Raw genomic sequence first — 27,735 nt, 5'->3', positions numbered from 1 at the left:
CTAGTTCCTCCTTAGCTTGGATCTCTAGGTTTTTATTTATTCTAAATAAAGTCCTTTTTTCTGTTAAAACGAGTTTGTCTGCTTCTGCGCCTGCATCTGGGTTCTCCGACTCCCCCCACGTAACAGTAAACACTTTTTTTTCTTCTTGCATTTCAGCGTAAATTTATACAGTGGTATGCAACTTACTTGTGCTTCTCAGTTGCTTTGATTTTATTTAAGGTTTTCAAATAATTGTAATGTAACAAGATTAATGCTTGTCAAGAAGAGCAAGAAAAATAAGCATTTATCAAACTGAAAATTAAGCAATCACTCTTAAAATGCGTGAAATACGTAAGTAGATTTTATTTTAGCTAGTTGCGATGACTCAGGTGATCCAGGAGGTTGTTCACCAACAGCAAGGTTGGTTTGATCTCTGGCCCCCCACAGACAAGATTTTGATCCCCAAGTTACACTTAAAGAATGCATTTTAACATAAATAAGGTTAAAATGGAAAGCAAAGACTTATGTCAATGAACACATTACAAGAATCGGTAGACTTAAAGCATAAAAGATACACAAACCTCTCACAATGTACACTCTGGTCTGAAGCAATACTTTCAAATTTAGAGGCATTATACTATACATACTAATGTGTAACATTAGATATTACCAAATTACTTCTTACATTAAACACTACACTGGTAATCTTCAGTTGTTAAAATTTCTCAGCTGAACAGAACTATTTCCAGACACTGTAAAACAAATCAGAAGAAAAAAAATTCTGTGGCTTTTTAACAAAATGCTTAAAAATAGAAATGTATTCCAGAAACAACCAAAATTATTCCAGTGATCATGACATTCACCGACGCCTTATTTCACCTTTGGGAACACCTGCTTACAGTGAGCACAACAGCAGCAGCGATAGCAGTAATGCCGAAGCTGACACAGGAATCCATTGGATGTCTCTGGAGCTTCTTCAGGTTCTCCTGCATTAATCTGCTCTTGATTGATTTTGGTTGAAGCTTGTTGTAATACCTGGTCTGGTGGATGACCTGTGAAAATGTCGATCTGATTTTTTTGATTTGTCTTGTTGCTAGTTGTCAGTGTCACTTTTTCTCTATTATGGAGTTTCTCAAATTGACTGAACATACTCATTTTAAATTGTTGGAGCTCTAAGTATTTTTCATTGAGTGATTTGTGGTCTCCATTCCAATCATTTTGAGAGAATGTGTCCTTACTTTGATCATTTTCCAGCTTTGTCTTCTTTGTTGTCTTTCCTTTCTGTGACAATGTTTTCTTAACTAAGTGACTGATTACCTTTAGTCTTTTCTCCAGATTGTTTCTCATATCATGAGCACCACACTTCATCTGACTGATCTCCTTTTGTTCTACTCTGGTGCCCTTCCAGATCTTTCTCAAACACTCTCTATTTGACATTTGCTGTTCTGTAAAGTCATCTATCGCTGCAGATAACTCAGACACTTTTGCAAGTTTCTTCATCTCTACATTGATCACTTCTTTACCTTCTGCTCTGATCAGAAGACCTTCTCTTTCAGGTTTCATGGAGACAGCTGTTCCTTGAAGGTTACCTTGACCTCGATCACATTTCTGCTGATGTTCCCATTTGTCAGTCTGATTCATGCAAGATGATTGCTGAACATCCTTCATATATTGAGATTCTTGAAATTCTGTGAAGTCCTTCCTTTCAACATCATGTTCATGCAAGAATTCTTGTACTGCGGCCTCAGTTTGAACAGATTTGTGTAACTTTCCTTTCAACAGATGTGCCTTTTTACATTGTATCTGACAATAACAAAAACTAATCAGATTTATCAGCTGATCAATTTCAGCACACGTGTGTCCCAATGTTGTGAGTAGCTTTAGTATGGTTCTATTTTTGTGCTCAAATCTGTTGATATTCAAACAAGACACTTGATATGTCTTTTGATTGAAGAGTTCTAGTATTCTTCTGAAACGAACAATCGCGTTAAGGACGATGCCAAATTGGTCCTGGGTAATTATGATCTCAGAGACTTTTTCTTTTATCTCCTCAGGTTCATTTAAAGAAAAATTTGTCTCAGACTCAATGCATTTTGTAATACGACATGATTTTTTGTTTGTTGGGGTTATATCAGCTAGATAATTGCTTTCTATGGGGGCTGGAAGTTCAGTCATTGTGATCTCCCAGGTGTCCAAAGTGAAACTCTTCTTCTGAACTTCCAATTCTTCTCTTTCTGCCAGCACTTTCTTCTTCATACTCTTCACTTCTTGTGTTTGTTTGTTGAACTCATCATTCTTGACTTCATGTTGTTTTTGTTTCAGTGCAATCATATTCATCATTTCCTCAAGTCTCTTCTGGTTTGTTTGTAGCTGGAGTTTCAGGTCACTCATTTTGGTCTTCTCTCTTTTGATTTCATCAAACAAGTTGTCTGCATTTTCTGTCTTCTCTTGTAGCTCAGCCATTGTCATCTCCAACATGTCTTTCTCATCTTTCACATCTTGTTTTTCTTGTTCTAAAATCTGTGATTGTTTCAGGATTTCAGATCTCATCAGCTCCAAATCCACTTTATCTTTGTTCAGCACTTCACTGACTTTTTTCAGATCTTCTCGTTCTTCCTTTAACTCTGCTTTCAGTTTCATGAGGTGTTGTTTTTCATCCTCCAGCTGTTGCTCCCATTCATTTTCCATCTCCTCTCTCTGGGACGTCAGTTCAGACAGTAAACTCTTCATGCTGTCCTGTTGTTTCTCGACCATTTCCGTGTAACAAGCCACGGTGTTTTTCTGATCATTGAGTGTTGCTAGCTTTTGTTCCAATACAGTGTGTAACTGTAGTGCAGCATCACTGTTTTGTTGTAAATTGTCCATTTTGTGTTTTATGTCCTCACGCATCCTTCCATTCAACCACTCAAGTTTTTCTCTCACACTTTCTATTGATTCCATTCTTTTCTTGACTTGATCGTCTCTCATTTTCAGCTCAGACCTTTCTCCTTCCATTCTGATTGATTCATTCAACATTGCTTCTCTCTCTCTCTCCATTTCAGCCTTTGTTTGACTGACCTGTTCTTTTTCTTCTCTCATGGTTTTCATGAATGCTTCAAACTCTTCCTCTTTCTTCTTGAAACTCTTCTTCTGAACTTCCAACTCTTCTCTTTCTACCAGCACTTTCTTCTTCATACTCTTCACTTCTTGTGTTTGTTTGTTGAACTCATCATTCTTGACTTCATGTTGTTTTTGTTTCAGTGCAATCGTATTCATCATTTCCTCAAGTCTCTTCTGGTTTGTTTGTAGCTGGAGTTTCAGGTCACTCATTTTGGTCTTCTCTCTTTTGATTTCATCAAACAAGTTGTCTGCATTTTCTGTCTTCTCTTGTAGCTCAGCCATTGTCATCTCCAACATGTCTTTCTCATCTTTCACATCTTGTTTTTCTTGTTCCAAAATCTGTGATTGTTTCAGGATTTCAGATCTCATCAGCTCCAAATCCACTTTATCTTTCTTCAGCACTTCACTGACTTTTTTCAGATCTTCTCGTTCTTCCTTTAACTCTGCTTTCAGTTTCATGAGGTGTTGTTTTTCATCCTCCAGCTGTTGCTCCCATTCATTTTCCATCTCCTCTCTCTGGGTCGTCAGTTCAGACAGTAAACTCTTCATGCTGTCCTGTTGTTTCTCGACCATTTCCATGTAACAAGCCACGGTGTTTTTCTGATCATTGAGTGTTGCTAGGTTTTGTTCCAATACAGTGTGTAACTGTAGTGCAGCATCACTGTTTTGTTGTAAATTGTCCATTTTGTGTTTTATGTCCTCACGCATCCTTCCATTCAACCTCTCAAGTTTTTCTCTCACACTTTCTATTGATTCCATTCTTTTCTTGACTTGATCGTCTCTCATTTTCAGCTCAGACCTTTCTCCTTCCATTCTGATTGATTCATTCAACATTGCTTCTCTCTCTCTCTCCATTTCAGCCTTTGTTTGACTGACCTGTTCTTTTTCTTCTCTCATGGTTTTCATGAATGCTTCAAACTCTTCCTCTTTCTTCTTGAAACTCTTCTTCTGAATTTCCAATTCTTCTCTTTCTACCAGCACTTTCTTCTTCATACTCTTCACTTCTTGTGTTTGTTTGTTGAACTCATCATTCTTGACTTCATGTTGTTTTTGTTTCAGTGCAATCGTATTCATCATTTCCTCAAGTCTCTTCTGGTTTGTTTGTAGCTGGAGTTTCAGGTCACTCATTTTTGTCTTCTCTCTTTTGATTTCATCAAACAAGTTGTCTGCATTTTCTTTCTTCTCTTGTAGCTCAGCCATTGTCATCTCCAACATGTCTTTCTCATCTTTCACATCTTGTTTTTCTTGTTCCAAAATCTGTGATTGTTTCAGGATTTCAGATCTCATCAGCTCCAAATCCACTTTATCTTTGTTCAGCACTTCACTGACTTTTTTCAGATCTTCTCGTTCTTCCTTTAACTCTGCTTTCAGTTTCATGAGGTGTTGTTTTTCATCCTCCAGCTGTTGCTCCCATTCATTTTCCATCTCCTCTCTCTGGGTCGTCAGTTCAGACAGTAAACTCATCATGCTGTCCTGTTGTTTCTCGACCGTCTCCATGTAACAAGCCACGGTGTTTTTCTGATCATCAAGTGTTGCTAGCTTTTGTTCCAATACAGTGTGTAACTGTAGTGCAGCATCACTGTTTTGTTGTAAATTGTCCATTTTGTGTTTTATGTCCTCACGCATCCTTCCATTCAACCACTCAAGTTTTTCTCTCACACTTTCTATTGATTCCATTCTCTTCTTGACTTGATCTTCTCTCATTTTCAGCTCAGACCTTTCTCCTTCCATTCTGATTGATTCATTCAACATTGCTTCTCTCTCTCTCTCCATTTCAGCCTTTATCTGTCTGACCTGTTCTTTTTCATCCCTCATGGTTTTCATCAACGCTTCAAACTCTTCCTCTTTCTTCTTGAAACTCTTCTTCTGAACTTCCAACTCTTCTCTTTCTACCAGCACTTTCTTCTTCATACTTTTCACTTCTTGTGTTTGTTTGTTGAACTCATCATTCTTGACTTCATGTTGTTTTTGTTTCAGTGCAATCGTGTTGATCATTTCCTCAAATCTCTTCTGGTTTGTTTGTAGCTGGAGTTTCAGGTCACTCATTTTGGTCTTCTCTCTTTTGATTTCATCAAACAAGTTGTCTGTATTTTCTTTCTTCTCTTGTAGCTCAGCCATTGTCATCTCTAACTTGTGTCTTTCATCTTTGATAATTTTATTCTCCTCTTCTAACTTTTCAGTTTGCTTCAAGATCTGAGATCTTATGAACACCAAGTCCACTTTCTCTTTGTTCATCATTGTACTCACTTTTTTCTGACCCTCTCCTTGTTCTTTCACCTTTGCTGCTTTTTTCTTCATGTCTCGTTCTGTTTTAAATTTTTCTTTGATTTTATGTCGAGGTTTCTTCAGCTTTCCTTTTCTTTCCTCTAATTGAGACTTTCGTCTTTCTGCATCTTTACGTTTTCCTAGTTCTGATTTCCACTGATTTTTTATTTTTTTTCTGCACATCCCCTGCAGTTTTCTCTTGTCACTTTTGTTTTCACTTTGTATTTCTTCATTCTCTTCAGCATTTTTTCCTTGTGGTGTACTGTGCTTTTTTTCCTCCTCTTTTTCTTCATCTCCTTCCAGCTCATTATGATCTTTTTCTGTATAATCTTTGACCTTTCCAGACTTCCCTTTTTCTTCATTTTCTAGTTGTTTTACCGCAGTGAGTTCTTCCTTTTCTTTCAGGTATTCATGCTTTGTTTCTTCGGTGTCTTGATTGAGCTTCGTCTTACTTCTTAACAGAAATATTTCATCTTGAGTTGTAGATATTCTCTTACGTCTTATAGGTGTGCGCAAAATCTTTAGGTTTTGTTTTTTATCTTTCAGTGTCATCATCTCACCCTTCAATATCTCTGTTTCATTCTCTCGCTCCTCCTTTCTCAGAAGTATCACTTCTGTTTTCTCAGCGGTTCTCTTCTTCTTTGTCTTGATTGAGTTTTCCTCTTTTTGGATATTTGTTTCAACTTGTCCCAAATATTCTCGCTTTTGTTGCACATTTTTTAATTCATGTATCATCACTTCCATTCGTTTTTTCATCTCTATCCTAGTATTTGCAACTTCTTCTCTTGTCAGAGTGGTCATTTTTTCCTGTACCTTGATATGTTGTTTTTCATCTTTAATTGCTGCAATCATAAGTGAACAATGTGTTTTCATGTGCTTATATTTCTCAATGCATATTTCAGTTAGTTCCCAGTGCTTTTGAATTTGATTTTGAAATTCTGTGATGGCTGATGTTCTTGACTTCACCATTTTACTTCTGTTCTCATCCTTCTTAGTTTTCAATCTCAGGTTCATGATCTCAAGTTCATCCCTCTCTCTGATGATCCTCTCCAGTTGCTGGTTGAGCTCCTTCTTTCTCTTCTGTGTTTCCCTCTTGAGGAGATCTTTCTCTTCTTTGACAGCAGCCCACACTATTTTACCTTCCTGCTCTGTTTGAATACATTTTCGAATTATCTGTTGATTTTCTCTTTTCTTCATCTCCAACTCAGATGTTAACACTTCCATCTCTCGTCTTTCTCTTTTAGCTTTCTCTTGTGTGATGTCAAGCTCCTGTTTTTGTTTTTGGATATCATTCCTGATGTGAACCATTTTGTCCATCTCTGCTTTTGCTCGTGTCGTAATTTTTTCAAAGTGCTTTATCTGAGATTTTACTCTGCCCATGTTGTCCCGTACATTCATGTTTTTATTCTTTAGTGCTTTTAGTCCATCTCTTTGTTTCCTTAAATCAACACTTACATTTTCAAGAATTCCCGTTTCTCTCATAATTATTTGTAAGTGTACATGGAACTTTTGTCTTATGTTTTGAAGGTTACTAATGGAATCAGTGATTTTTGAAGTCTCATGTACCATTCTGATTATCTTACTGAAGCTTTTCATGTCTTTCTTTTCCAAATTGTGTTTTTCATGTTCTCCATATCCATAGATGAGAACTGTCAGGTCTTGGATCCTCATCCTCTCCTCTGCAAGCTCCTCCTTCTGTTTTCTTATTTTTATTCTTAACAACTCTAACTCATCCCTCTGTCTTGCATTATTTTCCAATCTTTGGTCTAATTCTCTTCTACTCCTTTTGGTCTCTCTCCTTAGTGATTTCTTTTCTTCCTGTACTTCATTCCACAGAATTTTATTGTCCTCCATTTTTCTCATATTTTTTCTAAACATGCCTTCACTTTCTTGTCTCTTCATTTCCAGCACAGACTTCAGCAGCTCCATTTCTCTTATTTCTCTTTTGTTTATTTGATCTAAGCCATTACTTTCATTTTTTTTGGTTCAGTATTCACCTGTAAGTTTTTCATGATTTGTCTTTTTGTTTCAGTTAGTTTTCTCTGCATTGTTTGTATCATTTCTTCAATTTTGGCCTTTTTTAGTTGCTTAATTTTACTGTAGAAGATTTCATTTTCCATTGCCTCTGTTTCTTGGCCTGCTGTCTTTTCTGTCAACTTCTCCCTTTCAGTGTCTGTTTCAGCACTGCCACTTTTTTAACATTTTCCTTCTGCCTCTCAGCTTTTTCCACTGCAGATTCTCTGTGCTTTTTCTGCCTTATATCAGTCTTGTATTTTTCGAGCTCTGCTCTTTCCTGGGTGGTTAAACAATTTTCCATGTCTAGTTTTGTAACTTCAATTCTACAGTTCAGGTCTTTTAACTGCCTCAGTTTTACTTCAGTCTCTTTCATATTATTCTCTACATTTTCACTTTTCTTTCTTGTCTTAACAAGCATTGTCTGTACAGTGCTCTTGACTTTTGCCACTTTCTCCAACCTCTGCTGAAACGCTTCAGTTTCTCTCTGCATTTTTATTTTTAAGATTTCTAATGCATCTCTCTCTTTCAAAATTTTCTGTAATCTCTGATCCAGTTCTCTTCCCCTTTTTCTTGCAGCATTTTTCATTGACTTCATGTTGCTCATTTCTTCTTTGAAGCACATTTCACTTTGCTTTATTGCAACTGTACTTTCTGTGCACTTTTTATCAGAATCTCCATTCATCTCTTCAGCATGTGTCCATAGATCTTCACTTGACTCTTGACTTTGTTTTCTTGCCTTAACATCCATTATCATCAAGTCAGACTGTTGTTTCCTGTTTTCGCCATTCACTTGAACTTGCCCTTCATATGTCATTTCTCCATTGACATTTGCAGTTGAAATGTTGCTACTATTGAGCACTATTTCTTCCGAAAGCTCAGTGCCTCTTTCCTCTAGATCTCCAGTTTCCTTGACAGTAGTCTCTGGTTTCTGGCTCTTCAAGTCATTTATTTCCATAATGAGTCTTTTAATCTCTTGACTATTTTCTTCCATGTTCTCCATACCATACTTCATCTGCTCCTTTATTTCCTCCTCCTTTTCCTTGAGTTTGGATATTTTTTTTGTCATTTCTTCCTTTTCTCTCAAATTTATCAGAAAGTTGGTCTCATTATTTTCTGTTAATGCTCCGTCAATTTCTGTCCTAATCTGTAAGCAAATATTCTCCTCTTCTTCCATGTCCACTACAAGAAAAAGGTTTTGCTTTGAATGGTTATACTTCCATTCTTTTATTTCCTCACTTTGATGCCAATTTTGTAATGTGACTGTGTGATGCAAAAATACAGCTTCTTTTATGCCTTGATGCCCTGCTTCTTCTTTTTCAGTTGGAATTTTCAATGTTTGATCTTTAAGGGAGTCGATGCCAGTTTCCTTCTGTGGTTGTCGAAGTTTTGATGCAAAAGTCTTTTTGATTGGAGACTGTGTCAAAATCCATCTGTGGAGCTGAGCTTTCATGGAAAGCTTGTCCTTTACAAAAATATAATAAAAAATTAGCTTTTTGTTTTGGTTTGAGCAACTATAAGTAATCAATCATTATTGTGTCTCAAAAGAATATGAATATCATGAGAAAGTGATTTTTTTTTGTAATTTTAAAAGGTACATTTTCATCGATTCTATATTCATTATGTTAAGCGAAATATTTCAAACTTTTGTTTTAATTTTGATGACTATGGCTTATAGCTCATTAATATCAGTAATCCTCATGAGCTCTAATTTATCATCAAAGTTAAAACAAATAAGGCTTGAAATATTTCTGTTTATGTGTAATGAGTCTAGAAAACATAGAATTATTATTTTCAGCAATATCTGATGAAAATATTGAACTTTTTCCACCATATTCTAATTATATGAGGTGCACTTGCACCGCAAAATCTGCTTGGTATTAAATATATACATACAGCAACGCTAATATTTGGTTCAATCTCCTTTGGCCATTTTCACCTCAACTGGGTGCTTCTGGTAGTCATTCACAAGTTTCTGGTTGTTTCTTTGCCAACTCCGCTTAACAGAGTTGTTGCAGTTTAACTAAATTTGTTGGCCTTTTGACATCATTTCTTGATCAAGTTTAAGTCAGGACTTTGGGGAAACCAGTCTGAAACCTTGATTCAAGCCTGATTTAGCCATTAATTTACCATTTTTGATGTGTTTTGGGGTCATTGTCTTATTGGAACACCCAACTACATCCAAGACCCAACATTGTGGCTGGGGATTTTAGGTTTTCCTGAAGAATGTGGAGGTAATCCTCCTTCTTCATTATTACAATTACTTTGTGGAAAGCAACAGTTCCACTTACAGCAAAACAGCCCAGTAAAATCATATTACCACCATGTTAACAGTAGGTATGTTGCTTTTGAGATTTAAAAGGTCACATTCTCTCCTCTAAATATATTTCTGGTCATTGTGGCCAAATATCTCAGTTTTTGTTTCACCTAAGCTTAGAATTTTCCTTCATAGGACTTGTTCTGGAGACAAGGCTTCCATCTTTCATGGCAGCCTCTTAGCCCATGGTGATGTAAAAAACACTTGCCTGTGGATACTGACAGCTGTATTCAGCAGCTTCTGATTCAATGCAGACCTGCTTTTTGGTGATTCTTCACTTACTTTTGACCATTCTGATCAATTGTCTGTCATCAGCAGGGGACAGCTTGCATTTCTTCCTGATTATGGCAGTGACAAAGTGCCATGCACTTAATACTGACTAACACTTGTTTGCACAGTTTATTTTTTGATCTGAAGCATCTTTAACCCTCTAGAGTCCTTCTTTCTGAGGTCCGTTTATGACTTCTGTTTTTAATTCTGATTTTACCGTTATATTTCACCTTAAAAACTGTTGATTTTGCTTTGCTTGGTACCTTTTTTCAGCACAACCTCACCTGTGTGATTCTACAATTATTCATACATTTTTGATATAATGTATGAACACACTTGACCTAAAATTGCAGACAAAACAGAAGGTTCGAGTAGAAAAAAGTTTGATTTTTTACTGTGAACTACCATACACATGTGTATCGAACCCTTTTTGGAACTTAGAATGCAAATATGAAGTGTCTATATAATAAAACAATTTGCAAATTTAGCAATCAACACAGTTATAAACCATTATTTGTACCAAAATACAGGAAAATTTTAGGTGCTTTTGCACAACTATTTATAAAATCATCAGGAGTCACAATAAAATTTTACATAAATTCATTTGTTCCACTCCAAAAGACTTTTTCCACCACAGTCTCTGCAATGGCAAAAATAATAGGAACGGGCTTTAGGACCATGGGGAGAATCTGGAGTCCTGGTTTACTCCATTGCTAGAACATGTTCATTCTTTTTTTATTCGTCTTATTACATCTGAAGCAAAGTGTACATTTTCTGTGCATCTTGTGTCTTCTGTGTCTGGCAGAGCAGAGAGATCTGCAGTCAAAGCCACTGACAGACATACTGCTCTGTGAGAGACAGAGAGAGGAGAGGAGACTGCAGGTGTCAGCTGCAGTCAGCGGGCAAGGAGAAGGAGTGGGGTTGAGGGGTACAGTTAGGGCCATAGACATATATACATAGACGCCTCATAGGATGTTGAGAGACGTGCTTACAGCGCCCCCATCTTAACCGGGGCCAGCGGAGGCAACGGTGCATAGACATCTACGGAGGCAAGAGGTACTGCTGAATCTCAAAGTGGAATTATTCGCTGAATTTTCAACCGATTGCCAAACTCTTTGATTTTTTAGAAACGTCACACGAGTAGCTACTATACAATGTGCTCGGATATTTTTTACAATGCTGGTTTTGCCACTCAACACTTAAGCTACACACTATCTCCCTCTGACTCCAGCATAGTTATTTAAACAGCAGACGAGCTTCGCGAAAGATGCCGGACTTCTGTTCAGCCTATGGATGCTCTAATGAGCGCTGTAAGGAAACAAGAGCTCGTGGGATTACTTTTCACATGTAAGATGTATGTAAGGAATAATATATTGTTAGCAGGTTGTCATAGCTAGAGTGAAATAAACGCTGACAAAACGGATAGAACCCCATCAGCTCCGTGTCTGGCTTCTACCATGATCTAACCAGCTCTCTACATCATTCTGTGTATTACTCAGCTGATTACCGGTGAAATAACTGATCTGAGACCATTTTTTGTTTAAAATTCGATGTTATGAATCTAGCGTTCCGAGCAACAGCCTGTTACAAAGAAAAAAAACAGACTTACTGCAGTAATTGGTGGGTTAGAATACAGCATCTGATAGATCTAATAATAGCCCTGATTTATGATGGAATTATTTTTGTTGTAGACAATTCTTTATCTTTGGCTACTTTTCTCACATGTTTAAGCTTTCCCAAAGAACGTGATTTATACACGTGATATAATAGTAATAATAACAGTAATAATAATAACGATAAAAATAACAGTAATAATAGTAATAATAATAATAATTGATATAATAGTAATAATACTACTACTAATAATGATAATAGTAATAGTAGTAGTAATAATAATAGTAGTAGTAATAGTAAGAGTAATATAATAGTAGTAGTAATAATAATAATAGAAGTAATAGTATTAATATTAATAATAATAATAATAGTACCAGTAACTGTAATATAAAAAATAAACAATAATCATACAATATTATAGGAATATAATGATAATTATATGAATAGCAAAAACAGTAATACAGTAGTAGTACAATAATACAAAAATAATAATTGTACTCCAATGCAATGTAAAGCTGTAAATGTAAATTTCTATCTATCTATCTATCTATCTATCTATCTATCTATCTATCTATCTATCTATCTATCTATCTATCATGTCTGGCTTTTGTTACAAGCAAACCCCGTCAAAATTGCTTGAGAGTTGAGCGATTTATGACAACTTTAATTGTATAAGCACATCATTCCTCTATGGAAGTAATGCATTGTAGGAGCGAGTGGCCCCGATCCAAGATGGCGGCGCTGTAGGCACGCCGCTCGAGTGGGAGGCCGCAGTCAATGAGGCGTCTACGTATATATGTCTATGGTTAGGGCAAGGAGAAGGAGGGGGGCTGAGGGGGACAGTGAGTACAAGAGAACTGTCCTGTGACTAAAAAAAACATGGCGGAAAGTTCCAGAATCGGGCTTTGACCGTCTCTCCTCTGTGTAGTTCTAAAACGCCGACAAAGACACTCAGAGTGAGCACGTCTGTTGCGGACGTCCCAGCCCAGCCAGCGTTTCTCTGCTCCCAGCCGGGAGTCGCAGAGCTGTTTGTTTTTCACACGTCACTGCCAAAGACACAGAAGCACAAGAGAACTACCCCTTCTTTTTTCTCAAATAGTTTTTGTCGGCTACAGAGAAGGCTTCACACGATCTCCCGTTTTACCACGAAAATGACGGAAGAAACGCACTCGGCAAAAGAACGTTCAAAAGTAGGACGTCATTTCTCTAGTTTTACTCGGCCTATCAACACAATTCAAAAACTTGTAGAAAGTTCCAAATTCACACTTTGGCAGTCTCTGAGTGCTCCTGTGTGGAGTGTGGAGCAGAGAGCGTCAATGTCCCAGCCTCCCACTTTGGAGTCTTTTCTCCCATCAGGGAGCTGCAGAGCTGTTTGTTTTTCACATGTCACTGCCAAAGACACAAAAGCATAAGAGAACTACCCTCTCATGCTTCTCAGATAGTTTTTGTCAGCAACAGAGAAGGCTTCACACAAATCTCCCATTTTGCCATGAAAATGACGCACGAAATGTGTTCGGCGAAGGAATGCTCAAAAGTAGGACATTTATAATTTATTATAACTATGGTTTCACTTGGCCTATCAACAAAATTCAAAAACTGGTAGAAAGTTACAAATCCACACAAGATTAAAGGCAGACTCCTTGACCTGTCGTCTTCCTGCTATTTGCGCTGACGTGTCAGTATGTAGGTGTGACTCCATATGGCGTGCCTCGACTCCAAAGCGTTAAAATGGCTTCAAGTGACTTTCCTGATTTGTTCAAGTCAGTGTTTGCTTTTTCAGATCTTTGCTGAGCTCCTCAAACTTTCCCACTATAGTGTTTGTGTCTGTGTCTAATGAGTGTCTCAAATGGCTCTATTTTAATTGGCTCAGAGGGGTCTGCTGTTAATCGTAATCACTCGCAAGAAATTAAAAGGCCACGCCATTAACAAAATTTGATTAACGCAACCTTCCACATCACCAAAAACAGATAATTCAAGTTGCAAGCAACTTGACCCAGAAGATTTAGCCATTTTTCCAGATGTTATGATCCCTGCTCCTATCCCTGTTCTTCTTCCTTCTCCCTTCTTTCTCCTTCCTTTTTTCCTGTTATCTGTCTCTCCCTAGTGGGCTGCACAGTGGAGTAGTGGTTAGCACTTTCGCCTTGCAGCACGAAGATCCCTGGTTCAAATCCCAGCCTGTGCCTGGGATCTTTCTGCATGGAGTTTGCATGTTCTCCCTGTGCATGCATGGGTTTTCTCTGGGTACTCTGGCTTCCTCCCACAGTCCAAAAATATGCTGAGGTTAATTGATCACTCTAAATTGCCTGTAGATGTGAGAGTGATTGTTTGTCTGTATATTTAGCCCTGTGACAGACTGGCGACCTGTCCAGGGTGTCCCCTGCCTTCACCCGAGTCAGCTGAGATAGGCTCCAGCACCCCCCGTGACTCTAGTGAGGATAAAGCGGTGTATAGAGAATGGATGGATGTCTCTCCCTATTCTTACTCTCTCTCTCTCCTGGTCTTGTATCTCTGGCTCCCTCTGTCTGTCTGCATGTCTCCCTCTCTCCTTCCTGAATGCCCCACCTGAGTAGTCTGATTGCAACAATGCAAAACAGCTGTCTTAATTAGTTTACTGCAGTCACCTGTTTGCAATTCCACCTCCCAGTATTTAAGCCAGCTCTGTTATTTACTCCATGTTGGATCATAGACTCTCATCTCTGCATAGACTCTGTTGCACCTCTGGATTCAGTTACTGTTCCCCACCAAACCCGTCACCTTTGGATTATCTCAGCCTCATGGACTCTTCTGATTTCCTCCCTTTTGGACTCTGTTTTGCTCCTGTCATCTGTTCCTGTATTCCCTAAGCCTGTCTTCCCCCATTGTCAGTTCCCCCTTCTTGTGAGTACCCTCTTAGCTTAGTTTTGTGAATTCAGTTTAGTTTTGAAGACTTCTGTTTTAGTATTGGTTCACTGAGTTTAGAGTAGTTTGGTTTTGTTCTGTCCCTTTAAGTTTTGTTCTCTGTTTATGTATTGATCTAGTTTCCAGTTGAATAAATCTCTTTACCTCATTCACCTGTTTGCCTGTTTCTGTAAGTCTGCGCCTGGATTCCCCAGCTCATCCTGTAACACCAGAAGACCAATAATAATCAGTCCCTCCAGGAATTCGCAATGTTGTGATCGCGCAAATTCACGCGAAATCAACCAATCTCCACGAATTTTGCGCGACCTTGCAATTTTGTCCAATCACCGCAACTTTCCCGCAATTTTGGCCCGCCTCCCGTGAGTTCCACTAATCAGAGCAGTCCCCAGCGCAAACGTAATGCACGTACGTCACCGAATTCACTTCCTTGTTTCAGGTTTAAAGATGCAGACTTGTGTGATACTAATGTCTCTCATTTACTAACAAAAATTACTGCTGAAGACCGTGATAAACAATTAATTCACTGATGTTCTTCACCAAAGCAGAGCAAAACTGTTTTACACCCGTGCAATACTGTGGTGGAATACAAAAAAGAAAAAAAATCATCGATTGATACTCTTAAAAAAAACACAAAACATATTAGAACAGCTGAAATGATCAGACAATGGACCACATAAATCACCATGATGGAAACTGTTGCATTCAGATCTCTTAGAGCACTGAAAGAATGAAGGTAAATTAGATTATTTATTCCACCTAAGAACACGGCGGAGTTATGTAATGATCAGCGCCTGTGAATCCTTCCTCTGTTACCATATCACTCAAAAGCAGACTCAGGGATTTAAATGAAGTTTTCAGGGTCGGTCAGAAATGACACAAGGACCAAGTGATTAGACTTCAGCAGTGATACAGCTTAAAGTTTGGATCCATGGATTTGTTAAGGATTTCCCATTGAGGTAGCGGCACAGCGTCTCGTAGCGGCACGGTAACCATGGCAACAAGTGAACACTACCTCAGCAGCCTGCTTACAATCACATGATTGTTATCCTACTACAAATCTACCACTGTGGACGTATTGGAAATGATACAAGGAACAACTGATTAAATTGTGGGGGTGTCTCTGAGTCCCATCAATATCCGTCGCCGGCTACATATTTAGGTCACGCGATTCGGTATGTACACATGCAGAAGGAGGACTGCGCTCTCTCAGTGCTGTTCTTGTTAGTTGACTTGACAAGCCGTGAGCGTGTGTGTGCGAACACGCGTGTGCCAGGATGTGAAATTAACTTTTAAAGCCACTGTCAGGAAGGACTGAATAATCAAAACTGCCATGATATACATGGTCTTACTTGTGTATGTAAACTTATCACAATTATGCAGGATACCAGAATTTCCATAAGTTATTTAAAGATGAGTACCTTTGTATACATTAAAAGAGTGGCTCTTTAAGAAATTAAGACAATCACCAAACTAATAACGGAAGTTTTGTATGTGTATTTTTGACCCAGCAGATTTTGTCGTATATCCAGAAGACTCACTCATAATATTTCAACGAAAGAACCAAAATTCATGGTTGTTTCTTGTGACAAAGATGCATGGGTTTAAATGATTCCATCATTTCAAATTGAAAGTTGTCACAGTCACGGTCTTTGTATGCTTTTGTTCATGACAGTATGAGAGTTAAAAAAAAAAAGATTTTTATCATTAAAAAGTTTTCAGTGGCAGCAGCTCTGGAGTTAGACATGTACAGTAGATGTTGCTGCACTCCCTCTATACATTTGTCATTGCCTTTGTAGAATAATATCAGAGACAGGATCTGAGTTGTGCTGGGCTACACTGTGCTTCTTTTCTTACTCACTGACAACCACAGCTGCAGACGCTTTATTGTCACGTACTTTTGATTGGAAAAGTATGGACAAGGAAGATGGGACGGGATAAATGGAAACATCAAAGTAGACAACTACTTGGCAGAGTTAAACAAAATTTGTTGGCTTTTTGATGCAGACTTGTTTCTTCATTAGAGTCCACGGGGTTTAAGTATTTGAGGACATTGGGGAGGCCAGTTTAAACCTTAATTCTAGCCTGATACAGATATTTATTTTATCATTTTTGAAGTGTGTTTAGGGTTTTGTCTTGTTGGAACACTCAACCAAGAACAAAACTTCTGGAGAATGTTTGTTTAATTATTATTCTCCATTATTTCCTTCACTTGGTGTTAAAGCACCAGCTTCATTTGCACCAAAACAGCCTTACAGCATAATACCACTACCACCATGTTTGACAGTAAGTATAGTGTTCTGGAGGATAAAGTGCTCACCTTACATAGTCCTGGTTATTGTGACCAAATAACTACATTTTTGTTTCATCTGATTATAGAGCTTTACTCCAGAAAACCGTCTATATGACCAGCAGCAAACTTCATTTGAGCCTTAAAGCTGCTGTCTGGAGTTTCCGTTTGTTTTCAATTTATGTATCATTTTTTAACAAAGCTTAAATGTGTTAGTCTAGTTCGATACTATAATATAAAGTTAGTATAAGGCGATATGAAAATTTATTCCTGAGCTCCGCCTTCCTCTCATAGACCCCCATGTTATTCCAAAAAACGCCGGTCGCTGCCGACCAATCAAGTTCGAGCTTCAGCTTTGTCATGCTGTCAATCAACGGTTACGCGCACAGCAAGCAAGCCCATGCAGAGGTGGGCGAGCTACGCACTACGGAATCGCGAGCACATTTGTTTTGCTTGTGGAGGAGAGAGCATCAGGGATCAGCAACTTCCAGAAAAGTTACCAATCCCACGGCTTGTCAGGCCAAGAGACTGCAGGACGTTTTTTGGCTCGGGGTGCTCGCGTCGCTCCCCGACCACGGCCCATAGCCCGCCTGACGGCTTCGTTTAGATGCCCGGCCTCTGGAGGAAGATGTTGGGGTGTCTGGGACATACTCTTCGTCAGAGGAGTCATGCAATTCTGAACTCTAGATAGAAATAAATAAACAATGTAACACATATACACGTGTAAATGCACTAAGTTTGATAAACAACGTCATCGAGAGGGATACATGAGTGTAATCACATATTGAAACTTTACTCGTTCGTCCTAGCAGATTCATGTTATTTTGGTATTAGGACAAGTTAGACTCAATACAGAATTCTAACGTAATTCCTTTATTATTTACTAAATGTACTAAATGTAGAAGAGTGGAAAACAGCAAAACAGGCAAGATGCTGCAGCACTCCGGGCACTCCTCTCATGTACTGCGCGTGTGCACAAATAAAGGGGCGAAATCAGAGGGAGGGTGGGACCACCAGTGTTTTGGGAGACGCTGCGATTCAAACTCCGGACAGGAGCTTTAAGGTGCTACCTGAAGAGGAATTGCTTCCTTTTTCATGGAGCCTCTTAGCCAATGGTGATGTAAAACACACTCAACTGTAAACACTGACAGCTGTGTTCAGCAGCCTCTAATAAATAACAGACCTGCTGTTTTTTTGAGTTTTGGATGGCTCTTGACCATCCCAACCATCTGTCTCTCAGCAGCATGTGATAGCTTGTGTTTTCTTCTTTATAGTGGCAGGGACACAACTGGACCATGCACTGTGTGCTTAAATGTCACATGGAGATGTGACTTTACTGATTTGTTCTGAAATTTATAATTCAAGTTGCTGTATGTATATTTTTGACCGAGCAGATTTAGTCATTTTGCCAGAAGACTAATTTTTACGAACTAATACTAATCAAAACTGCCATGAAATACATAGTCTTACTAGTGTATGTAAATTTATTACCACATTTATCCAGTCTACCAAAATGTACATAAATTATTATTTAAGGAAGAGTATATTTGTATGCATTAAAAGAGTGGCTCTTTAAGAAGTTAAAACATATCTTTTGCCTACAGTTTTCAGAAAATAATAGACTGTATCAGTAACCTATTCAGTGCAAATCTGTCAAATATAAACTAGTAACAAATGACGGTTGCTGATGTTTTAGTGTATAAAGTGGTTGTAGAAGGTGAACAGACCACTTTGTCTAAACAATAAGCATCTCTCAAACTATTCTGATGATGCTTTAGAATCTCATCACCTTTAATTTCCAACGTGGTATCATAGTAAGCTCTATGCCTTTTTCACAGCAGCTATTTTACAGGAAAACATAGCAGAAAAGCACAGGTGTGGCTAATAATAGAGTGGTATGCTAAAGTTTGGGCACCCCTGATAATTTTCAAGATTTTCCTTTATAAATCACTGGTTGTTCGGATCAGCAATTTCAGTGAAATATATCATATAGCAGAAGAACACAGTGATATTTGAGAAATTGCTCATCCGAACAACCAGTGATTTAAAAAGGAAAATCTTGAAAATTATCAGGGGTGCCCAAACTTTTGCATACCACTGTATTAGTAAGGTCTCAGGTCCATTTAAGAATAGGTTGAAACACTGCTAAAATGAAAGCACTCATTATTTATTCGGTTAAATATATATTTTCTTTTCTGCTTTGATACATAAAAATGACTGCAGTGGAAAGATTATTACTGGACCAAAATCAAAATAAAACAACAATAACAAAAGACTTACCATGTAGGTTTTTATTTCTTCCTTGTTTTTTCCAGTCTTCCTTTGGGTTCTTAACATTTCCTCCCAAATGCTGTTCATCTCTTCTGCAGCTTTTTCTATGTTAGTATTCATTGCAGCCATTGACAGAATTGTAGTCATAGCATCTTCTAGTTTTTGTTCAATTTTCTGTCCTTGTTGCTGTATTTTTAACTTCATGATAGCTAATTCATCTCTCTCTTTTATGGTCTTCTCCAGCTGCTGGCTGAGCTCTTGTCTCTTGTTTATTGCTTGAAATTTCATCCATTTCGTTTGGCTCTTTTTTTCTGAGAAATCCCTCGAACTCTGCTCTGTATCTTCTCCCACCAAATGTAGGAACTTTTTGATGTCTTCTAATTCAACAGTGCTCACTTTGTGCTCCCTGTTGTCTTCCTCTAAAATTAATTCTCTGGTTCTATCAGCTTGTCTTAATTTGTCCTCCATGTTCAATTCCTGCATTTGTTCTGACTTCTGCCTCTGACTCCAACCTTGACTTTCCCCCAACTCTTGTCTAGAATTTTCAACCTCTTCCTTCGTAATGCTGCTCTCCCCCATTTTTCTTCTGCTCATTCTTATCATTTTTGCCAGCTCTTTCTTATTTATTTCAATCTCATTCCTCATGACTTCCATCTCTCTCATCTCTGATTTTGTCATCAATAACTTGTTGTCCAGGTCCTGTTTTTGTTTTTCAGTATACTCCCTCATACACTTCATTGTATCCATTTCTGCTTTAGCCAACTGTCTGTCTCTCTCTATGTTTTCTCTATCTGTCTGTATTTTATTTTTTATTCTTGCTATCTCAGCTCTTTCTGATTGTATCTGGGCTAATTCGCTCCTTATGTCTTGTCTTTTCATGTCATCCCATATCTCTGTTTCGCCTTGTGTAAGTGTCATGCTTCCATCTGTGTCTTGTTGCTGCTTATGAGAGTCTAGTTTTATGTTGTCCATTTCACTATTTTCTGTCTTTAGCTCCAATTTCTCTCTCATAGTCACATCCAGCTGTTGTTCACAGTATTCTATTGCATCCCAAACGTTCTCTATGCCTTCTTGGATTCTCATGAGTTTTACCTTCACAGTTTCAAATGTGACTTGTTTTTCTCTCTGTCTGTGTCTGCTTTCCGTCTCTACAGCTTCTGCATCTCTCTGACTGTTTGCCCACCTTTGCTTTAACTTGTTGATCTTTACGTTTATTGTATGTTTAATTTTCTCATCGTGATCTCTGTTTTGTAAAATTTCACTTTTAACTGTCTTTAACTCTTGCTCTGTATTTGCTATGGTTTTCTCGATTTGCTCTTGTGCCTTCTTTGCTTGAACCATTATGTTCCTGTTTTTGTCAATTAGGCTTTCACTGTCAGCCATCAGCCTTTCTATTTTGTCCCGCCTTTGTTGTACCTGCTCCACAGGTTCTTTGGATTCATTATTTGCTTGTGATATTGTCTTATCATACTTGATCTTGGCGAACATGCATTGCTCTTTGATGATGTCATAATGTCTTCTGTCCAGAGTTTCTCTTTCTTGATAAATTTCATTCTGGATTTTCAGTAGTAGTGCCTTTCCTTGAAGGGCAGTTTCTTTGTTTTCCTGAAGTTTCTCGATAACATTTTCTATCTGTAATTTCAGCCTTTTTATTAGTAAGAACTGCTCATGTTTTTCAGATGTCAGTCTCTCAATGTTCTCCTGTTGCTGCTCTGTCTGTATCTTCAAGAAGTCAATTTCATTTCTCTCTGTTTGTGTCTCTTCCAAAAGTTGGACAATCTCCTCAATTGTTTGACATGTTAGTTGTCTGTGATTTTTTATAGTTTCCCTTTTGATTTTTATGCCAACTTGTGTTTGTTTGTCTTCTGTTTGCACTGTGTTTTCCACTGTCCAGTTTTGTCCTGTTTGGGTCATCTTACTGTTCTGCTGTCTTTGTTCTGTTGGTCAAAAATTGATAGAACACCATTTGTTTAACAAGTGAGACCACTGATGAGAAGACACTCTACAACACATCTTACTACTGTAAGATGCCCCCCTACATACTTGTAGGGGGGCAGAAATAGGGTCAGAAAAAAAGTGTTTTGACAGCAGACAATGGAAGAAGTAAAAAGCCAGATGAAAAGAAAGAAATGATAGTAATAGAGGTTTGATTCTTTTTCCTTCTCTGACACTTTCACTTTCAGGGTATTGAGTCTTGTCCAATTTAATTCTGATATGATCAGGTGGCTGAAAAATATTGACAGTTGGAAGGAAATGGAATAATTTCTATATTATATACATGTATATGTATATTATATATATGGATGTATATGTATGTACTTGTCTTAAGACCAAATCTAAAAAAAAAAGAAAAAAGAAAAGAAAGAAAGAAACTGGGAGAAAATAACATTTGAAAATATTTTTAAAATACCAAATAAGTCTAAAATGCCATTTCTCTCTTATCCCACCCTCCTGATGACCAAACTGCCTCACAGTAAAACAGTTAAAATGAAGTTGAAATGTTCTTTTTTTTGGTGTTGTGTTTTTATTATTATTATTATTATTAACTCTTGTAATTGTGGGGCCATTTTTTAATAAGCACAATATTTTAAAAATAATTATTATGCATGGAATGAGTGTCCTACAACATGCACGCAACCCCGTTATAGCATAACCATCTTAGCTGGTAGAAGAATTACAATTATTGATATATATGTTTTCTGCATCAGAATTTCATCTTTTTTTAAATTTATCAAAATTTAAATGCTATCTTTCCTTGTGAAATTTCAAAAATAGATTATAATCACTCCATAAGTCATCACTGCTTAAAGTGCACATACACTTAACCAATTATTATCATAAAATGTTGGTTGATGACTCAATACATTTTATTTTTCTTAAAACAGTTGTTTTTTCAGTAGTGACTGCGCTGTTTCAGTAGTGACCATACCATTTGATGGAGGGTGGCATTGTAATCACTTAACTCTTTTTGCTATATTTTAAGTTTTAACAACCATTTAAAAACCATTTCAGATGACTACTTTATGAAGTTCATGCAGAGAATGCCAGGATTGTGCAAAGCAGTAATCAAAGCAAAGGGTAGCTATTTTGAAGAATCTAAAATATAAAACATGTTTTGACTTATTTCACACTTTTTTGTTTACTACAGAATTTCACGTGTGTTCATTCGTAGTTTTGATGGCTTTAGTGAGAATCTACAATGTAAATAGTCATGAAAGTAAAGAAAAAACATTAAATGAGAAAAGGTTCCAAACTTTTGACTGGCAGTGTATGTAACTCTGTTTTATATTATGTGAGACTTACTTTAATAAAAAAATGAACATCATATATTGTCACTACCGAAACCATCATGTCACAACCGAAACTTTCCATACGTTTTGGTAGTGACTGTTTCGGTAGTGACATTTTATTATACTTGTTAGTGCAACTCAACAATGCTAGGCATAAAGTGGCTACCAAACATAATTTTGAACATGTAAACTGAGACAGAAAACACAACATTTAGCATTAAAATCATAACCTTTTTAATTGCAGAAATGATGTGTTCGGTAGTGACAATCCTTAAAACCAAGCCCTGCCTACAGACTAAAACTCTTTGTGTTTCAGTAGTGACAAAATTGGGGACAGGATTTTATACATAAAGACTTTAAATTTTAAAACAAATCTACAAAATCAATCTAAAGCTTTCACCTTCTCTTTTAAAGAAATCAAAAAGATCTATTAAAATACAAAATTTAGGAAATTTGCAAAAATCATTTACATTTTATTTTCATGAACTGAAATTAGGAGTTAGAGGTTGGGACAGCCACCTCTCAACAAAGTGACATGTAAGAGGATCTCAATTAATGTTATAAAAAAAAGAACATAAGATGATTTAAATTTGTATGCAAGGTCTGAACACTTCATTAATTTTTTAAATATGATTTCGATGACTGCAATTTCAACCAATTCAGTAGAATGGTCCATATATATTCCAAGTTTCATTCCATATATTCAGACTTTCATTCAATCAAAAAAATAAAAAATAAACACACTCACCAACATCTCTTGATTCAGCCATGTTTGTATGTTACAAATTCAAAAATGATAGCTCCAATGACATCAGAAATCTGTACAGAATTTACGTAAAATTAGAATCTAAAAACATCAAAATCATGCACTTATACCAAAAACGTTGCAATTAGAACTTATCAACTGATTAAATGCTGCAGTACATACATTTGTATCAGTCAGTTTTTTTGAACAGCAACTGCATGTCATATAAATATATATATATATATATATACATTCCTTACCTCTGCTTGCTTTTTTCTCTAATTGTGGGGAAAAAAAACATGGAGCACGTCGTCTCAGAGAGTGCTATATTTTTCTGCGTCGTTTTCACCGTAACTCTGTGGAGTTACATCAATATCTTCAAAACATTGTATATCTCCTTCCTCCACACATTTCTTTATCGCCAGGTCTAGCTGACAGATAGGCGTAGCACCCAGTAAGTATGTGTGACTGAACGTTAGATGATGTTTTGGTTATCAAACATCTAGCACCCCGAGTGTGGTTTCAGTTGATAAAGGTTCAGAACCTCCTGCAGCTCTCCTGTACGTAAACACTAAATAATTACATCTAAACAGACAGTGGCTCCCATACTCACACATTTATTAAATATACGTACACACAAAAAAGGTGTACTAGCATTTTCTAATGTTTATATATTTTCACAGTGGAATAAGCAGTACAGTGATGAATTTTAAAACATTTGTAGCACTGATAAATACGATTTTAAAAAATATACAATCACTAAGTTCCATTAAAAATTTGGCTAATAATATTATGTGTAGTATAGTAAATCAACAGAATGACCACAGCAGGTGTAAATACACTACACAGAAACGGGAATATAAGAACTTCTTACATCACATACTGATATTTTGATGTAAGCATGGATACGTGTTCCTCAGGAACTCATTAAATTATGTGTGGCTCAACTTTAGGTCCTATTGTTTTTAATCTTTACATACTTCCTCTCGAGATGCTGTGTCATCAAGAGACACAGCATCAATTTCCATAACTATACTGATGATACACAGCTGTACATTGCTGTGTCTCCTGATGACACAGGGAAAATAGATACCCTTTTAAAGTGTTTTTTAGATATCAAGTCATGGATGACAGTGAACTTCCTACAGCTCAACCAGGACAAAACTGAGATTTTAGTTATAGGTCCTGATGGCAAGAGAGAGAAACTTTTATCAAAACAACAAGATTTTAAACCAGCACAAGTAAAAACCAAACTGAGAGCTCTCAGAGCAGGCGGCAGGCAGGTCGAAATTAAACAGGTTTTATTCACAGAATAAATACCAAGTAACTATAATTCCAACACTAGCCAGAAACTCACAACCAGAGAGGGAGGTGGGGAAGGCAGACTCCCGGGGGGGCGGTAGTCCAGGGCGATCCACGAGTGCGGCCACATCCTGCAACTCATCTCATTCATGCAGATCACCTGCAGCGGCCGTGACAGATCAGACTGCAGGCAGGAAGATACTGAACTAGAGGCAATTACAAAGACTAGTGCTGTACAAAATTAAATAATCATTCATCACAATCATGATTTTTAGCTTCTAACCACGATAGGAAAACAACTGACCATGGCCTTTAAAATTGAAAAATGCGCTCTGCTATGAAATGACGTAGCGCACTTACGTGCACTGTTTTCTCCACTCACAGAAAACAACATATGGACAAAATCAGAGGTGTCACTAGGTTTTAAGGACAAGGGGGGCTTAGCCCTCAAGAGATTCACAGGATGTGAGCAAACAATTTCACAAACAGCTAACAAAAACTGAGAAATTGCTTTTCCACTTTAAGATTTAGATTTATTCAGAGATACTTTACTGTGTAAATGTTTTACACCACAGTGGCCATGACTTGTGCTCACAACACAATAACTCAGAGCTGCCAACATGTGACCAGACGTCAGAGTGAGATTTGGTTTGTGCAGGATGCTGATGGGGGGTCTGGGGGTCCTCCCCCAGAAAATTTTGAAAATTACTGATCCTATTTCCTGCATTCTGGTATATTTTAATGAGCATTTTGTTAAAATCTTATTATAGAGAGATAATAAAAAAACAACATTGAGCTAAAAAAAAAAAAAGGCAAAAAAAAAAAAACAGAGCAAGGGCAGGCAGTATTGAAAATGGTTCTTCATGTAAAATATGGATAAAAGTTCTGTGGCTGGATGTGCACAACACATTTCAGTATTTTCCATAAATATATGCATAATTGAAATAACTCCAGCAACCACTTTGTAACATTTGTCTTTATAGGATTCTAATGCACTCAACAGCTTCAAGTTGACCACATCAGCAACTAAACAATAAAAAGTGCTTAAGCAAAAACAAAGCATCTTTATAACTTAAATTATCCATTCACTGAACAGATTTACAATCAAACACTAAACTCTGTCCCACAGGAGCGGGGTGACATGAACTAAACCCAGGACTAAATCAGGTCTGACTGGACCTCACAGGAGCAGGGTGACATGGACTAAACACAGGACTAAACCAGGTCTGACTGGAATTCACAGGAGCAGAGTGACATGGACTAAACCCAGGACTAAATGAATTAATAACTTATTTACGAGGCCCAAAAATAAATAATAAAGACTGTAAACTCATAATAAATGGTACAACTGTGAACAGGAACAGGAAAAGAACAGGGAAAAATGAATTGTTGTGAGCCATGTTGTACTCCCTGGTGGCCTTTTTTGAAGCCTTGATTATCTCTGGGGTGGGTTCCCATTTATGGCATGGCTCCAAACCAGCCATTTTAATAGTCACAATAGAGGAGAGTGTTCCCTGTAGAGCCACAGTGTCCCTGGTCTTAGTCTTGTTCAGTCCAACCAATGAAAACAGAGCATTATAGAAGGTAGTCATATTAGGTCCAAAACTAGCAAAATTATTTATTTATTTATGACGTATATTTGGGCCGGGCTAATTTGGCTTATATATCTCTCTGTTGGCTATCTCCACTTTCCAATCATTACTCTCCTAAATAAAAGCTCAAGTTAAATAAGTATTATTCAGTGCACCTGGACTGAAATGTTTCATATTTCATATTCATATCAAGTTCCATACAAATCCAACACTGTCAGCATCACAAATGACTCTCTCCTGTGAAATCCTTCAGACACAATTTTCCAGTAGAGGTTTCTCCCCTCTCACTCTCTCTGCTCCTCTGCCCTGACTCCTGCAGGTCAATACGGGGTGGTGGAGTGATTATTATTATTATTATTATTAATATTGTTATTATTATTCCCATAATCACACGTGAATGAGCTCAGCTCCTGTTTCACTGTGATGCTCCAGAAGGAAGTCACCCTAAAGATAGTATATCCATCCATTCTCTCTACACCGTTTTATCCTCACTAGGGTTGCGGGGGGTGCTGGAGCCTATCCCAGCTGACTCGGGCGAAGGCAGGGGACACCCTGGACAGGTCGCCAATCTGTCGCAGGGCTACATACACAGACAAACAATCACACTCACATTCACACCTACGGGCAATTCAGAGTATTCAATTAACCTCAGCATATATTTGGACTGTGGGAGGAAACCGGAGTACCCGTAGAAAACCCACGCATGCACAGGGAGAACATGCAAACTCCATGCAGAAAGATCCCAGGCCCACCCCGGGATTTGAACCGGGAATCTTCTTGCTGCAAGGCGAAAGTGCTAACCACGACTCCACTATGCAGCCCAAGATAGTATGTGATAAAAATAAAAAATTTAAAAAATGGAGTGCACACACTATTGAAGAGATAACTGGATAAAGAAGATTTCGGGAAGACGAGTCCAGTTTTTGGTCAGCTTTGTTTTAAACTGTGAAGAATTAAAGTAAAGTAGAGTAGCTCTATAAACAACTAGAATCTTCACAGTGCATTTCAGACTAACTAGCTAGATAAGTAGCAGCGTTCTTTCAGAGCTGAAATGTAACTTTTGACTGCAAAACAACAAAGATAAGACGTGCACAGAGATACAGCAGCATCTCACGCTCCCTCCTGTACAGGGGGCTCTCTACTACAGAGTGTGCAAGCCAGATTTTTATTTGTCAAACGGGGAGCATTTGGTTCATTAATTACATGGGACTTACTGCTGTCAGCTGGGGGGCTGGAGCTAATTTATTTTTAATATCAGCAGTGATGAATACTTACTCTCCTGAAAACATTTCGTATATGCATTCTTCGTGTTCTTCTCCTAATGCTGCTCTTGTCTGTACTAGAGCTGGGCGGATCGATCCCAAATATTGATAATATCGATCCCAGCGTGGGTATCGATATTGAATGATACCAGTGCTGCGATATCGATACTTTAGTTTCAATTTCTGTCAAGTATGTTTGAACTGATGCGGCTTCAATGAACAGGTGATCTGCCTGTCAGAGATCCTCCGTCTGAGGAGCAACTGCTAATCCTCCTCTTGTGATTGGATGTTGACCGTCACGTGACTCCGCAGCGCCAGACAAACAAGCAAGCAGGCTGAGCTACATCATAAATCATAGTGGTGGAAAGTAAACCTTTAATTTCTTCCATGGCTCTGTCAGTCTGTTTCTGTCTAATGTGTAGAATGAGCTGTTTAGCTGTTCTATATTCCTCAGCCAACACTGAGGAAAGAGGAGGCAGTGAAGGAGACAGACTGAGACACAGCTGATGATCATGTTACGATACGGTGGAA

At 37.8% G+C, this 27,735-nt stretch overlaps 2 protein-coding genes across 7 annotated transcripts in view; one reads left to right on the top strand and one right to left on the bottom strand.

The window, feature by feature from the left end:
• The window catches only part of LOC110970730 (CLOCK-interacting pacemaker-like), a 611,892-nt gene that overhangs the window by 58,841 nt on the left and 525,316 nt on the right, over positions 1-27,735 (top strand). The gene's annotated exons all lie outside the window — the stretch shown is intronic.
• LOC110971520 (trichohyalin-like) lies at positions 319-23,415 on the bottom strand. Of its 4 annotated transcripts, none has more exons than XM_051937643.1 (5): positions 23,309-23,415; positions 23,052-23,122; positions 19,023-20,950; positions 5,116-8,821; positions 319-4,197 (listed from the first exon to the last, which is right to left on the bottom strand). In XM_051937643.1, exons 4-5 carry the CDS (start codon positions 7,270-7,272, stop codon positions 850-852), a joined length of 5,505 nt encoding a protein of 1,834 aa, XP_051793603.1. In that variant the 5' UTR covers positions 7,273-8,821; positions 19,023-20,950; positions 23,052-23,122; positions 23,309-23,415; the 3' UTR covers positions 319-849. The 4 variants fall into 4 exon arrangements, with proteins under 4 accessions (XP_051793603.1, XP_051793604.1, XP_051793606.1 ...); XM_051937644.1 differs by having other exon boundaries at positions 319-3,279; XM_051937646.1 differs by lacking the exons at positions 5,116-8,821; positions 19,023-20,950; positions 23,052-23,122; positions 23,309-23,415 and adding an exon at positions 4,618-5,109 and having other exon boundaries at positions 319-3,699.

This window comes from Acanthochromis polyacanthus, chromosome 17 (assembly GCF_021347895.1).
Source record: "Acanthochromis polyacanthus isolate Apoly-LR-REF ecotype Palm Island chromosome 17, KAUST_Apoly_ChrSc, whole genome shotgun sequence".
Classification (NCBI taxonomy): domain Eukaryota; kingdom Metazoa; phylum Chordata; class Actinopteri; family Pomacentridae; genus Acanthochromis; species Acanthochromis polyacanthus.
This window is presented reverse-complemented; position numbering and strand designations above follow the sequence as displayed.

Bases quoted from the DNA above. Each gene is read 5' to 3' on its own strand.
- LOC110971520 (XM_051937643.1), bottom strand. From the start codon at position 7,272: ATGGAGCTGCTGAAGTCTGTGCTGGAAATGAAGAGACAAGAAAGTGAA. The intron at 4,198-5,115 runs CTGAAACTCCAG...AAAATGAGTGAC, and splicing joins AGAAGACCAAAATGAGTGAC to CTGAAACTCCAGCTACAAAC.